At 38.6% G+C, this 14,504-nt stretch overlaps 1 protein-coding gene across 9 annotated transcripts in view; it reads right to left on the bottom strand.

Moving 5' to 3' along the window:
• The window catches only part of Plc21C (Phospholipase C at 21C), a 613,502-nt gene that overhangs the window by 202,116 nt on the left and 396,882 nt on the right, over positions 1-14,504 (bottom strand). For all 9 annotated transcript variants that reach the window (XM_070099388.1, XM_070099391.1, XM_070099386.1 and 6 more), the window contains one exon: positions 6,807-6,913. In XM_070099388.1, the coding sequence (XP_069955489.1) occupies positions 6,807-6,913 (107 nt within the window). The remainder of the gene's footprint in view (positions 1-6,806; positions 6,914-14,504) is intronic.

The raw sequence follows: 14,504 nt of genomic DNA, 5'->3' as shown, positions 1-14,504 counted from the left end.
ATTGGTATAACAGAGACCTGGTTCAACCTGAAAGATAGAGAAATGCCTTCTGAATGCAACATACAGGGTTATAAACTATTCCACACTGATAGGGTCAACAGGAAGGGTGGTGGAGTGGCGATGTATGTCAGAGAAAATTTAAATTGTTGTCTTAGACATATTATAAGATTAGAAACATTGAACACAGAATCTGTTTGGCTACAGTTTCTCGAGGGTAGTGACAAATTAATTTTGGGTGTGATTTATAGGCCCCCAAACCTTGATAGGGAGGGCAGTAAGCTGTTATGGGACGAAATTCAAAAGGCATCTAGATATGAAAATGTGATAATGGGAGATTTTAACTTTAGACAAATTGATTGGAACAATATGACAGGAAATCTTGAGTCTAGTGACTTTCTTGATACAGTTCAGGATTGCTTTTTAGAACAGGTTATGACAGAACCAACTAGAGGAAACAATCTGCTTGACTTGGTTCTTGCCAACAAAGAATCACTAGTTTCAATATATCATGGTATTACCCAGATAATTGCAATCAAATCTCTGTCCCAGATTTTTGCTTGGCCGACTTCATGGGACTGAAAAATTACATGGGTGGGCTAAATTGGGATGTCCTAACTATGGGTCAGGTAGGTGATCTTGGTTGCCAATATGACGTTTTTCAGAGCATAGTTCTAGCTGCCCAGACAACTTTTGTTCCGAGTAGGGAAATTAGATCTAACAAAAATGATCCCAAACGGATGAACAATAGATTAAAACATCTCAATGGTCAAAAGAGAGGCATATATAGGCGTATCAAAAGAGGGGATGGGCAGTTAAGAAATCAATATATTCAAGTAAAGAGAGAAACAAAAAAGGAATAAGAAAAGCAAAAAGGGATTATGAGGCTAAGGTCGCAAGGGAATCAAAGACTAACCCAAAAGGGTTCTTTCAGGTATACAGAAGTAAGATTAGGGACAAGATTGGCCCACTTAAGAGTAACTCTGGTCAGATCACTGACAGTGATAAGGATACCTACTTCCTCTCAGTTTTCACCCAGGAAAATACTAGCGATATTCCTGAAATAATAGATTATGTAGAACAGGATGATAAGCTATGTACGATTGCGGTAACTAGTGACATGGTCCTCAGACAAATAGAGAAACTAAAACCTAACAAATCCCCAGGTCCTGATGAACTGTTTGTAAGAGTGTTAAAGGAATGTAAATAGGAACTTAGCATTCCTTTGGCTAATCTTTTTAACATATCACTACAAACTGGCATAGTGTCTGATAAATGGAAAATGGCAAATGTAATACCTATTACAAGGCAGGTGACAGGTCCTTGGCTTCGAACTATAGACCAATAAGCCTTACCTCCATAGTGGGAAAATTTATGGAATCAGTAATTGCCGAAGCAATTCGTAGCCATCTTGACAGGCACAGATTGATTAATGAATCTCAACACGGTTTTACACTAACTTTTTTCACTAAGGTGTTTGAGGAGGTAGATCATGGTAATGAATATGATATTGTGTATATGGACTTCAGTAAGGCTTTCGATAGAATTCCACACCAGAGGCTACTGAGGAAACTTAAGGCACATGGAATAGGAGGAGAAATTTTTTCCTGGGTAGAGGCATGGCTGACAAATAGACAGCAGAGAGTTTGCATAAATGGGGAGAAATCAGAATGGGGGCACGTCACAAGCGGTGTTCCTCAGGGATCAGTGTTGGGCCCGTTGTTGTTCACAATTTACTTAAATGACATAGATGAGGGAATAAATGGCGACATAAGCAAATTTGCTGATGACACCAAAATAGGCTGTCCAATTCATTCTAATGAGGACACTAGAGCACTCCAGGATGATTTGAATAGACTGATGCAATGGTCGGAGAAGTGGAAGATGCAGTTTAATATTGACAAATGCAAAGTTCTAAATGTTGGACAGTTAAATAACCATGCCACATATAAACTAAATAATGTAAATCTTAATACTATTGATTGCGAAAAGGATTTAGGAGTTCTTGTTAGCAGTAATCTAAAACCAAGACAATAGTGCATTAGTGTTCGCAATAAAGTTAACAGAATTCTTGGCTTCATATCTAGAAGTATGAATAATAGAAGTCCTCAGGTTGTTCTTCAACTCTATATATCCTTGGTTAGGCCTCATTTAGACTATGCTGCTCAGTTCTGGTCACCGTATTACAGAATGGATATAAATACTCTGGAAAACATACAGAGGAGGATGACAAAGATGATCCCATGTATCAGAAATCTTCCCTATGAGGATAGACTGAGGGCCCTGAATCTGCACTCTTGAAAGGCGCAGAATTAGGGGGGATATGATCGAGGTGTATAAATGGAAAACAGGAATAAATAAAGGGGATGTAAATTATTATTATTATTATCACACTGGCCGATTCCCACCAAGGCAGGGTGGCCCGAAAAAGAAAAAAACTTTCACCATCATTCACTCCATCACTGTCTTGCCAGAAGTGTGCTTTACACTCCAGTTTTTAAACTGCAACATTAACACCCCTCCTTCAGAGTGCAGGCACTGTACTTTCCATCTCCAGGACTCAAGTCCGGCCTGCCGGTTTCCCTGAACCCCTTCATAAATGTTACTTAGCTCACACTCCAACAGCACGTCAAGTATTAAAAACCATTTGTCTCCATTCACTCCTATCAAACACGCTCACGCATGCCTGCTGGAAGTCCAAGCCCCTCGCACACAAAACCTCCTTTACCCCCTCCCCCCAGCCTTTCCTAGGCCGACCCCTACCCCGCCTTCTTTCCACTACAGACTGATACACTCTTGAAGTCACTCTGTTTTGCTCCATTCTCTCTACATGTCCTAACCACCTCAACAACCCTTCCTCAGCCCTCTGGACAACAGTTTTGGTAATCCCGCACCTCCTCCTAACTTCCAAACTACGAATTCTCTGCATTATATTCACACCACACATTGCCCTCAGACATGACATCTCCACTGCCTCCAGCCTTCTCCTCACTGCAACATTCATCACCCATGCTTCACACCCATATAAGAGCGTTGGCCTGGTGGCTAAAGCTCCCGCTTCACACACGGAGGGCCCGGGTTCGATTCCCGGCGGGTGGAAACATTTCGACACGTTTCCTTACACCTGTTGTCCTGTTCACCTAGCAGCAAATAGGTACCTGGGTGTTAGTCGACTGGTGTGGGTCGCATCCTGGGGGACAAGATTAAGGACCCCAATGGAAATAAGTTAGACAGTCCTCGATGACGCACTGACTTTCTTGGGTTATCCTGGTGGCTAACCCTCCGGGGTTAAAAATCCGAACGAAATCCTATCCTATCCTCTCATGCATTCCCCTCTTTGCCTCCAAGGACAAAGTTCTTTGTCTCCGCAGACTCCTAAGTGCACCACTCGCCCTTTTCCCCTCATCAATTCTATGATTCACCTCATCTTTCATAGACCCATCCGCTGACTCGTCCACTCCCAAATATCTGAATACATTCACCTCCTCCATACTCTCTCCCTCCAATCTGATATCCAATCTTTCATCACCTAATCTTTTCGTTATCCTCATAACCTTACTCTTTCCTGTATTCACTTTTAATTTTCTTCTTTTGCACACCCTACCAAATGTAAATAGCGTGCTGAAAATTTCCAGCCAAGACAAGACTCGCAGCAATGGTTTCAAGTTGGAAAAATTCAGATTCAGGAAGGATATAGGAAAGCACTGGTTTGGTAATAGAGTTGTGGATGAGTGGAACAAACTCCCGAGTACAGTTATTGAGGCTAAAACGTTGTGTAGTTTTAAAAATTGGTTAGATAAATACATGAGTGGGTGTGGGTGGGTGTGAGTTGGACCTGACTAGCTTGTGCTTCTGGGTCTGGTGCAGTGCTCCATCCTTGAGTGGAGTTGACCAGACTGGGTGGGTCATTGGGCTAATCTGGGGGGGGGGGGGGGGCTGGACCTGCTCTGCATGGGTCAGTAGGCTTGTTGCAGTGTTCCATCTTTCTTATGTTCTTATAAAAAATAATGCAAATTTAACCTTAAATACAATATAAATATTACTGTTATTGTTCTTTACCAGTCTCTACCAAACAAATATGAGCTCTCTACATCATAATATGAGCATACACAGTGTGAATGCATTAGGTAAGGAGAACATAAGAACATAAGAACGAAGGAACACTGCAGAAGGCCTACTGGCCCATGCGAGGCAGGTCCAAGTCTCCTACCGGCTTAAGCCAATGCACCCAACCTAGTCAGGTCAGGTCACATTGACTTAAGGGAGGAACACGGCAACCGACCTGTTAGCACAAGCTATCAGGTCTAACTCACACCCACCCACATCTACTCATGTATTTATCCAACCTATTTTTAAAGCTACACAACGTTCTGGCCTCTATAACGGTACTTGGGAGTTTGTTCCACTCATCCACAACTCTATTACCAAACCGGTACTTTCCTATATCCTTCCTGAATCTGAATTTTTCCAACTTAAAACCATTGCTGCGAGTCCTGTCTAGGCTAGATATTTTCAGCACACTATTTACATCCCCTTTATTTATTCCTGTCTTCCACTTATACACCTCAATCATATCCCCCCTAATTCTACGTCTTTCTAGAGAGTGCAGTTTCAGGGCCCTTAGTCTATCCTCATAGGGAAGGTTTCTGATACATGGGATCATCTTTGTCATCCTCCTTTGTACATTTTCCAGAGAATTTATATCCATTCTGTAATACGGTGACCAAAACTGTGCAGCATAATCTAAATGAGGCCTAACCAAGGATGTATAGAGTTGAAGAACAACCTGAGGACTCCTATTATTTATGCTTCTTGATATGAAGCCAAGGATTCTATTAGCTTTATTGCGAACACTTATGCACTGTTGTCTTGGTTTCAGATTACTGCTAACCAGAACTCCTAAATCTTTTTCGCAATCCGTAATATTAAGATCTACATTATTTAGTTTATATGTGGCATGGTTATTGTCCTGTCCAACATTTAGAACTTTGCATTTGTCTATATTAAACTGCATCTGCCACTTCTCCGACCACTGCATCAGTCTATTCAAATCTTCCTGGAGTGCTCGAATGTCCTCGTCAGAATGAATTCGACGGCCTATTTTGGTGTCATCGGCAAACTTGCCGATGTCGCTCTTTATGCCCTCATCTATATCGTTTATGTAGATTGTGAACAGCAGGGGGCCCAACACTGACCCCTGTGGAACACCGCTCGTGACGCTTCCCCACTCTGATTTCTCCCCATTTATGCAAACTCTCTGCTGCCTATTTGTCAACCATGCCTCTATCCAGGAAAAAATTTCTCCTCCTATTCCATGTGCTTTAATTTTCCTCAATAGTCTCTGATGTGGGACCCTGTCAAAAGCCTTACTGAAGTCCATATACACAATATCATATTCATTACCATGATCTACCTCCTCAAATACCTTAGTGAAAAAAGTTAATAAATTCGTAAGGCAGGAACGCCCATTTGTAAAACCATGCTGAGATTCGTTGATTAATTTATGCTTTTCAAGGTGGCTACGAACTGCCTCGGCAATTATTGATTCCATAAATTTTCCCACTATGGAGGTTAGGCTTATTGGTCTATAGTTCGAAGCTAAGGACCTGTCACCTGTTTTGAAAATAGGTATCACATTTGCCATTTTCCACTTATCTGGCACCATGCCAGTTTGTAGTGATATGTTGAAAAGATTAGCCAAAGGTGTGCTAAGCTCCTCTTTACATTCCTTTAGAACCCTTGCATACAGTTCATCAGGGCCTGGGGATTTGTTAGGTTTTAATTTATCTATTTGCCTAAGGACCATGTCACTTGTGACCCTAATAGTGCACAGTTTATTATCGTCCTGTTCTACATAATTTATCATTACTGGAATATCGCTGGTATCCTCATGTGTAAAAACTGAGAGGAAGTATGTGTTAAAAATTCTACACATTTCCTTATCACTGTCAGTGAGCTGACCCGAGGAACTTTTGAGTGGGCCTATCTTGTCCCTGATCTTACTTCTGTATACCTGAAAGAATCCTTTTGGGTTAGTCTTCGATTCTCTTGCAACTTTAACCTCATAATCTCTTTTTGCTTTTCTAATTCCCTTTTTTATTTCTCTCTTTAACTGAATATATCGATTTCTTAATTGCCCCTCTCCTCTTTTGATTTGCCTATATATGCCTCTCTTTTGACCAATCAGATATTTTAATCTATTGTTCATCCATTTAGGATCATTTTTGTTTGATCTGATTTCCCTATTTGGAACATAATTTGACTGAGCAGCTAGAACTATGCCCTGGAAAGCATCATATCGGCAACCATCACCACCTACCTGACCCTTAGTCAGGTCATTCCAGTTCAGCCCACCTAAGTAATTTTTCAGTCCTATGAAATCAGCCAAGCGAAAGTCAGGGACGTTTATTATTGAATTACTACATGACCTCTGTTGGTCTGGCAACAATCAATATTCTGGCAAGGCCTAGGAACCAAGGATACTGGAAAATTGTTGTACATGTATTAGTATTATTATTATTATTTAGTAAAATGTACATGTAATTATTATTATTTAGTAAAACCTCAATTTAATGAACTCCAATTTAATGGATTTCAAATTTAGTGGACAATATTCAAAAGTAACAGATAAAATCCAGAATACTTTATTATTCTTACAGTTCAGTGGGCAAATTTATTTTGGAGTTTAAGTCCATTAAATTCAAAACTCTCTGTCACTGTTATGATCACAGAAAAACATTCTTATTCGGACTGAACAGTGTTAGTTTATTAATTAAAGGGTTCACCATATTATACAAGGTACTACTCACAGGGCTTGTTACTTCTCGCTCGTGTATTTCCTCGGGTGTGAGTGCACCTTCTTCCTCATCAGAACTTGAACTAACAACATCTAGAGCACCTCCATCAGGTATCTCTCCTATGGGAAGGAGGTATAAATATAATTAGCCACTGAAATTTCTTTAACCAATCAAATGAAAAAAAAAATATAATTTAAATACAGACAGTATTTCAGAATACATATATAAAAGATCGTAAAACAATTACACTATTAAACCTATAAAATGCACTTTACTGGACAGTACTTAAGATGTATACAATAAATTCCTTTTTGTTTTCCAGGTATAATTTACAGTGGAAGTTTTGTTTTTGGTGGGTGAGGGGAAGTGGATAGTAACTAATGCTGTACAAAAATCCATTGAAAAACTAAGAAAATAACTTATTTTTGTCTGAGGCCAACATAATACAAATAAAAGTTGAAATAATTTCAAAAAGTACACTAAAACATGAAATTATCTTGATCTGAACATGAATCTTCAATATACAGTAATGCATTTCATGGTAGGAACTATATTGTCAACGAAACCAAAATGTGCTTTGGAAACAATAAATTGTCTTAGAAGGAGCAGGCAACAGTTTTACTACACATATGTACTGTATATACATTGTTTATGTATGTATATATGCTATGTTAATGAACATCAATACTAATTTCCTCTTGGTCAAACAAGCACAGTTACATGAACAACAGGAAATAACTGTCATTTGCTCCATCACAGCTTTATCTAGAGATTAGAGTAGTGATGGTCAGAGAGGAATGGTGCAGATAGTAGATTTCCTGACAAAACAAGAGAGCTGTGCTCTCAAGATTTGGAATAACTGTTTTATGATGGCTTCATCACTTACCATTGTGCTCATTCCCAGCATTTATGCTACTGAAAATGCTTTTTTATTCATCTTTTATAAATGTTGAAAGGTAGTGTGGTATTATGGTTGAAGGTTAACACATGGGGACGAGGGATGGTTCACACAGCTGTCCCAACAATACCTCATTACCTTCAATTTGCTATGTATCAATTTTTTTTTTTTTTTTTTTTTTTTTTGCTGTTATGGTAACTTTAATATAATAGTGGCTATGTAGAAGTCAGGAAATTATGCATAATACTTATGGACATCAGTAAATACCTGTTAATTATCACAAACATGTGCATGATCTAAGCCTACCAGCTATCTGAAAATTTCTACCTCCCAAATTTTCTATCATGGAATGTAAAATTTCACAGAGAAATTAACAAAGATACTTATCCTTACTGCAAAACATTGTAAATACATTTATAAGAATGAGTCACAGTACAGTGACTACAAGAGTTCACAACTCACAAGATCTTTCAGTTCATCACAACTTCATAATGGATTAGGATGGACTGAAACATTGTCCAATGTCTCCTCTCCAAATTATGGTTTAGCTGTAAATAAGTCTGGTTGCAGAATCTGATTTTACAATGTTTAATAATATTGATATAATTACTGACAATATGTTAGGTAAAAGAATGCATGTGCAACTAATGCGACATTTTATTGAGACAACATTTTGCTCATGAAATGTTGCTGCAATAAAATGTTGCATTAGTTGCACATGTGTCCTTTTACCTGATTTTACAATGCTTCAGAAAACATTTTAGTGTCCAAAGCATCTCTATAATATATTACCCAACTTAAGGTGAAGACTAGATATTTCAGTCACTGTAGAATCCAAGAAAGGTATCTGGTATCCCATAATCCCAAACCCCTGTATCTCAATGTAAACAAGAGGTATAGTACATGCATCTTAAAAACCTCAAGAATCTGAGCAACAGTGACTCAAATCCCTCAAGAAACATGGGAACTAAGTTCAACCCTCCCAAGAGGTCCAGAAGCTAGAGATAGATGCTTTCAAGAGACCCAGAAGCTGGGTATAAATGCCTTCAAGAGGCCCAGAAACTGGAGATAAATACCTTCAAGAGGCCCAGAAGCTGGGGATAAATACCTTCAAAAGGTCCAGAAGCTGGGGATAAATGCCTTCAAGAGGCCCAGAAGCTTTAGCTCAATATGCTCAAGAAATATAGCACTTGTAGATCAACATCCTAAAGAGCCAGGAGCTGTAGATCAAAACCCTTAAGAGAGCCAAGAACTGCAGATCAACCTCATTAAGAGATCTAAGAGCTAAACCTCCATCCAAGGCAACAGTGAAAATATGCAGCAACACTGATGAAGACAGTTTCAAGATTCATGGTACACTGCATGTGTGTGTGTGTGTGTACATTTCACTGACTGGCAACCTAAAACACATCAAATGTCACGTAAAGCTCTTAAAAGAATTTTCAAATTTATAAATGCCTGTACAATGATAAAACAAGAAAAGATGAAGATATGTATTATAAATAATGTAATCCTTCTATATTTGTAATTATTTTAAACTAGTCACAGTTTCAAAATACAGGTCCGCCATCACAAATCCGGCAATCAGTTATTCGGTTCGTTCAGTTATTCGGCACTAATTTTGGCTAGCATAATTTCAAATTTCCAGGGTCGCCACTTCAACCTGCGGTACTGTTTGGTGGCGCTACTTGCTGCATAAGTCATTCCAATTTCTTTTTCCCCATTTATTGTTTTAACCTGCTTACTTTTAGCCCTAGCCATGGCTCCAATGAATAAAAGAAATGCTTCTCATTATGTAAAGCACCTACACAGTACATTATCCATTAAAGATAAGGTGGCTTTGAAGCCACTGTCAGTTGCCATAAGCTCAGTCTCATGAAGCAGGAGAATATGCTTTATTATTATGCTAATATCAACACTACAGCTTATTTGCCTATCACAATTGATCTAATATGACAAACAATATAAATAACATAAAACATGTTAAATACTCCAGAATGAATAATATTTGGCATAACACCAAGCAGTTCAACAGAGTTATGAAGCGGATATGGTAAACAAATACCATTCTCCTATCCTTGTCTTGGGGGCTTATATTAGAGAAAATGGAGTATAGCACAGGGCTAACTATGATATACACTCATACTCCACCATAAACATGAAACAAAAAAGTTATTTTCTCTCTATAGATTATCACACATAGCAGCATATGTGTAGAGAACCTAGGATAATCCCAAAAAAGTCAACGTGGCTTATTTTTAGTACCTGGCTTGGGTTAGCCATATATGATTTTTGGTAAATATTCGATTCCCAGCCAGGGTAGAAACATTAGGCGTGTTTCTTTACACCTGTTGTCTATGTTTACCTATCAGTAAATGGGTACCTGGGTGTTAGCTGACTAGTGTGGGTGTTATCCTGAGACAGACCTAATTTTCTTGAAATACTCAGCATAACAAGCGGCTTTCTATACAGTAGTATGTCACTGATGTCAGCTAGGCCTGTATACCTTGTACATGTATGTGTAGCAAATAAAGATATTATTATTATTATTATCATTATTATTATTATTATTATTATATTATTTTCTCAGTTGTTTGCTGGGTTATCTTATTCAAACTTGGGCAATGTATGATGGAAAGATACTTCTTCACATACACCAAAAATGAAAGAAATCAGACCATAAATAGTGAAGTTCACTTCTCAGCCATTAGCGGCCGCTTAGCGGTATATTTTTGTATGTTTTTATGGCTATATTCTCATTTTTTTGGTCTCATTTGATAGAATGAAAGATATATTGCAGAAATAGATGTGATTTTGATTGGTTTCACGATGAAAAGTACCTTGAAATTGCGCTCACAGTAGCGAAAATGTTCTATTCTTTAGCGAATCTCAAGAGTAAACAAATGATGTCACCATCCAATACCTGTTCGCCTGCCAGTCTAAATTCCAGTACGAAGTCAAGAATGAATTGACATTATTTATACAATTATTACAATAATGCAGTAGTCTGCGTAACAGTAAATCTTCTACAGTGGACCCCAGTTTAATGATATTTTTTCATTCCAAAAGTATATTCAGGTGCCAGTACTGACCGAATTTGATCCCATAAGGAATATTGTGAAGTAGATTAGTCCATTTCAGACCCCCAAACATACACGTACAAACGCACTTACATAAATACACTTATATAATTGGTCACACTGGGAGGTGATCGTTAAGCAGGGGTCCACTGTATTTTTTTTTTTTTGTGAATAAAAATTCCAAATGGTAAGCAAGAGTAATATAAGAGGGGCCTGTAGCCGTGACTAATGAACAAGGAAAATGTTATTTTAGTGCCAGGAATATCTGCATTGTTTATTCTGGACCCTATTTTGAAATTGGCATCTGTTGAAATTTGCATGAAATTGGCCAAATTGCCAATTTCTGACCACTTTATTGGGTAGTTGAAGTAAGTGAATGGGCGGTTTCTTGTACTCAGTTGACAGACTAGAAGTCTGATTTTTGGTAAATATTTTTTTTTTCTTGGTTGTTTGTTGGGTTATCTCATTGAAACTTGGGCAATGTATGATGGAAAGATGCTTCTTAACGTACAACAAAAATAAAAGACGGATGATAAATAAGGGAGTTCACTTCTCAGCCATTAGCTGCCTCTTTGCAGTATATTTTCGTATGGTTTTTATGGTTGTATTGTCATTTTTTGGACTCATTTGATAGAATGGAAGATATATTACAGAAATAGACATGATTTTGATTGCTTTCATGACAAAAAGTACCTTGAAATTGAGCTCAAAGTAGCGGAAATGTTCGGTTTTTGCCGATGTTCAATGAACTGTGTAAGTCAAGTTGGTTAATTTTATTAAGTGTATTCTAACCTAACCACTCTGTAATTCGGTAAACTCAGTAATCCGGCACACTACAGGTCCCAATGATGCCGGATTTGTGATGGAGGACCTGTACTGTAAAAAAAATAAACCTTTGATATTTTTCAGTTTTATTCTTCTAGTTATAATTTGTTTTAATGCACTTCAGTCATTTAAAAAATGCCAAATTAAAAAAATAATTAAGGTATTAGCATATCTTGATATGCTTGACCAGGTGTGGGTTTCATACAGGAGCTGCATATTCCAATATGGGCTTGACATGCACAGTGTACAGTGTCATGAATGACTCCTTACTTAGATGCTGAAAAGCTAATCTTAGATTTGCCAGACATGCATTTTCTGCAAGAGTGATTTAGTTGATGTGCACCTCAGGTGATATGCTAGGTATGATACTCACCCCAAGGTCCTTCAACTTAGAGTGAGGTTTGCAGCCTTTCTCCCCCCCTCCCCCAAGCCTCAACTCTGAGTGCAGTCTTTGTCCTTCTCCAAGCTTCATAACTTCGCACTTGTTATGTTCCAGAAGATATTTATCAAACCAGGCCTACAGCCTGTACATATCCATTTGAAGCCTTTCCTGGTCCTCTTACACTTGTGTTCTCGTTAATTTCACTTTATGAACAGAGATGCCTCTGACTACCCATTCCATCATGTCATTGATGTATACAAGAAATACCACTGGCCCTAGGGCTGAGCCTTGTGGAACCCCACTTGTCACATGCACCCATTCCTACATCACTCATTGTTTCCCTCCTGTCATGTATGCTTTGATCCATTGTAATGCCTTCCTGTTATTCTTACCTGCTCCTTTTGCTTTTGTACTAGTCTCTTGTGAAGTAATGTCAAAACCCTTATTATATTCCAAGAAAATATTCTAACTGGTAGCCCTCCTGTCTCTGAGAATACCTCCCTAAATAACATGCCAAGCTTCTCACAGACTTCCTGGTCATTCCTTGTGAGCTCTCCACCTTCTTCAGCCTGATTATTTGGCTCTTAATTGTTGTTCTCCTCCTCATGTTGCTGTATAATAACTTTTCGTCAGATTTGGCTTTCAATGCTGTGTCATTCTCGAATTGCCATTGAGCCTCCCTTCTTATCCATGCATACTCATTTCTGGCTCTTCAGCTCAACTACTTGTTTTCCTGAGTTCTTAGCCTACTATACTTTTTCCATGCCTGAGCATACAGTGGAACCTCTACTTGCAAGTTTAATCCGTTCCATGACCTTGCTCGCAACTGGATTTGCTCATTTGCAGAGTCAATTTTCCTCATTTAAATTAATAGAAATGCACTTAATCCGTTCCAGTGGAATTCTATGCTTCAATAATTTCGCTAATATCACTCTACAGCTTATCTATCTATCTCAATTCATCTAATATGACATAATAAACAATATAAATAACATAAAAACCTGATATATATACTCTAAAATGAATAAAATATGTAATTCAAGTAGTGGTATGGGAGGTGTTGACGGTGGACGAGAGTTTGTCTGGAGACCAGACAAAATACTTTTTGAATAATTTCGCTAATATCATCTATACGACTTATTTATCACAGTTCATCTAATATGACATAATAAACAAGATAAATAACATAGAAACCTGATATATACTCTAGAATGAATAAAATATGTCATTATACATGTGACAGCGGTGGCGGCCGACAGTGCACCTCAGGTGACGAACATTTCTCCTGTGTTGAGCTCAATTTAAAGGTACTTTTCGTCATGAAAGCAATCAAAATCATATCTATTTTTGTAATATATCTTCCATTCTATCAAATGAGACCTAAAAAACGAGAATACAACCATAAAAAACATTTGAAAATACCGCTAAGGGGTGGCTAATTGCTGAGAAGTGAACTCCATTATTTATGCTTAGATTTCTTTAATTTTTTGTGTACGTTAAGAAGCATCTTTCCATTATACATTGCCCAAGTTTCAGTAAGATAGTCCAACAAACAATTTTTATTATTATCACACTGGCCGATTCCCACCAAGGCAGGGTGGCCCGAAAAAGAAAAACTTTCACCATCATTCACTCCATCATTGTCTTGCCAGAAGGGTGCTTTACACTACAATTTTTAATTCTCTAGATCAAGAGCAAGAGCCCCTCACCAGCTTCAAGGAACCTGCCTTGAGGTCTGCTCGCTTATGGAAATTTTGCTCGCGTATGGAAACAAAAAATCAACCCATCGACTGTTTGTATATGGAAAAACTCGCATGTGGATGTGCTTGCAAGTAGAGGTTTCACTGTATTTGGCTTTGGCCTCTCTACAATTCTGGATAAACCATGGGCTCACTCTGGTCTTCCCATTGTTTTTATTGCTCCTGGGTATGAACTCCACTTTCTGGCCACGTACTCCATCTCATTCACGATTTTTCCCTCAAGTTCACTTTACCATTGCACCTCATACAGGAATGGCCTCATGCCTGTGTAATCCCCTCTTCTGAAGTTTGGCTTCTCATATCCTTCCCATGCTGCTTCACTCTCCACTGTTATTTCCAAATGGTACTTAAAACTCAGGACTGTGTGATTGCTAGTTCCAAGGAACCTTTCATATATAATATCCCCTATGTTGAAGCCACTCAGGGTGAATATAAGGTTCACTCTTGCTGGTTCATCCTCTCCTCTCTCTCTGGGTGTATTCCTACCATGTTGGTGCATGAAGTTCTCCATTACAACCCCTAGCATCTTAGCCGCCCACATTTCTGGACCCCTGTGTTGCTAAAGGTTCTCCCAGTGTGTGTGTGTGGGGGGGGGGGGGAGAGATATAGGGGAAAAAGGAGGGAGACAGTCAAACTGCTGCCTGCCCTTACATATGTCACTCCATTTCTCCTACCCCACACACACACACACACACACACACACACACACACTCAACCACAGCAGTAAGGAAGAAATAAGAACATAAGCATATGTTTACCTGGAGA

This window comes from Cherax quadricarinatus, chromosome 67 (genome assembly GCF_038502225.1).
Source record: "Cherax quadricarinatus isolate ZL_2023a chromosome 67, ASM3850222v1, whole genome shotgun sequence".
Taxonomy (NCBI): Eukaryota; Metazoa; Arthropoda; class Malacostraca; order Decapoda; family Parastacidae; genus Cherax; species Cherax quadricarinatus.
This window is presented reverse-complemented; position numbering and strand designations above follow the sequence as displayed.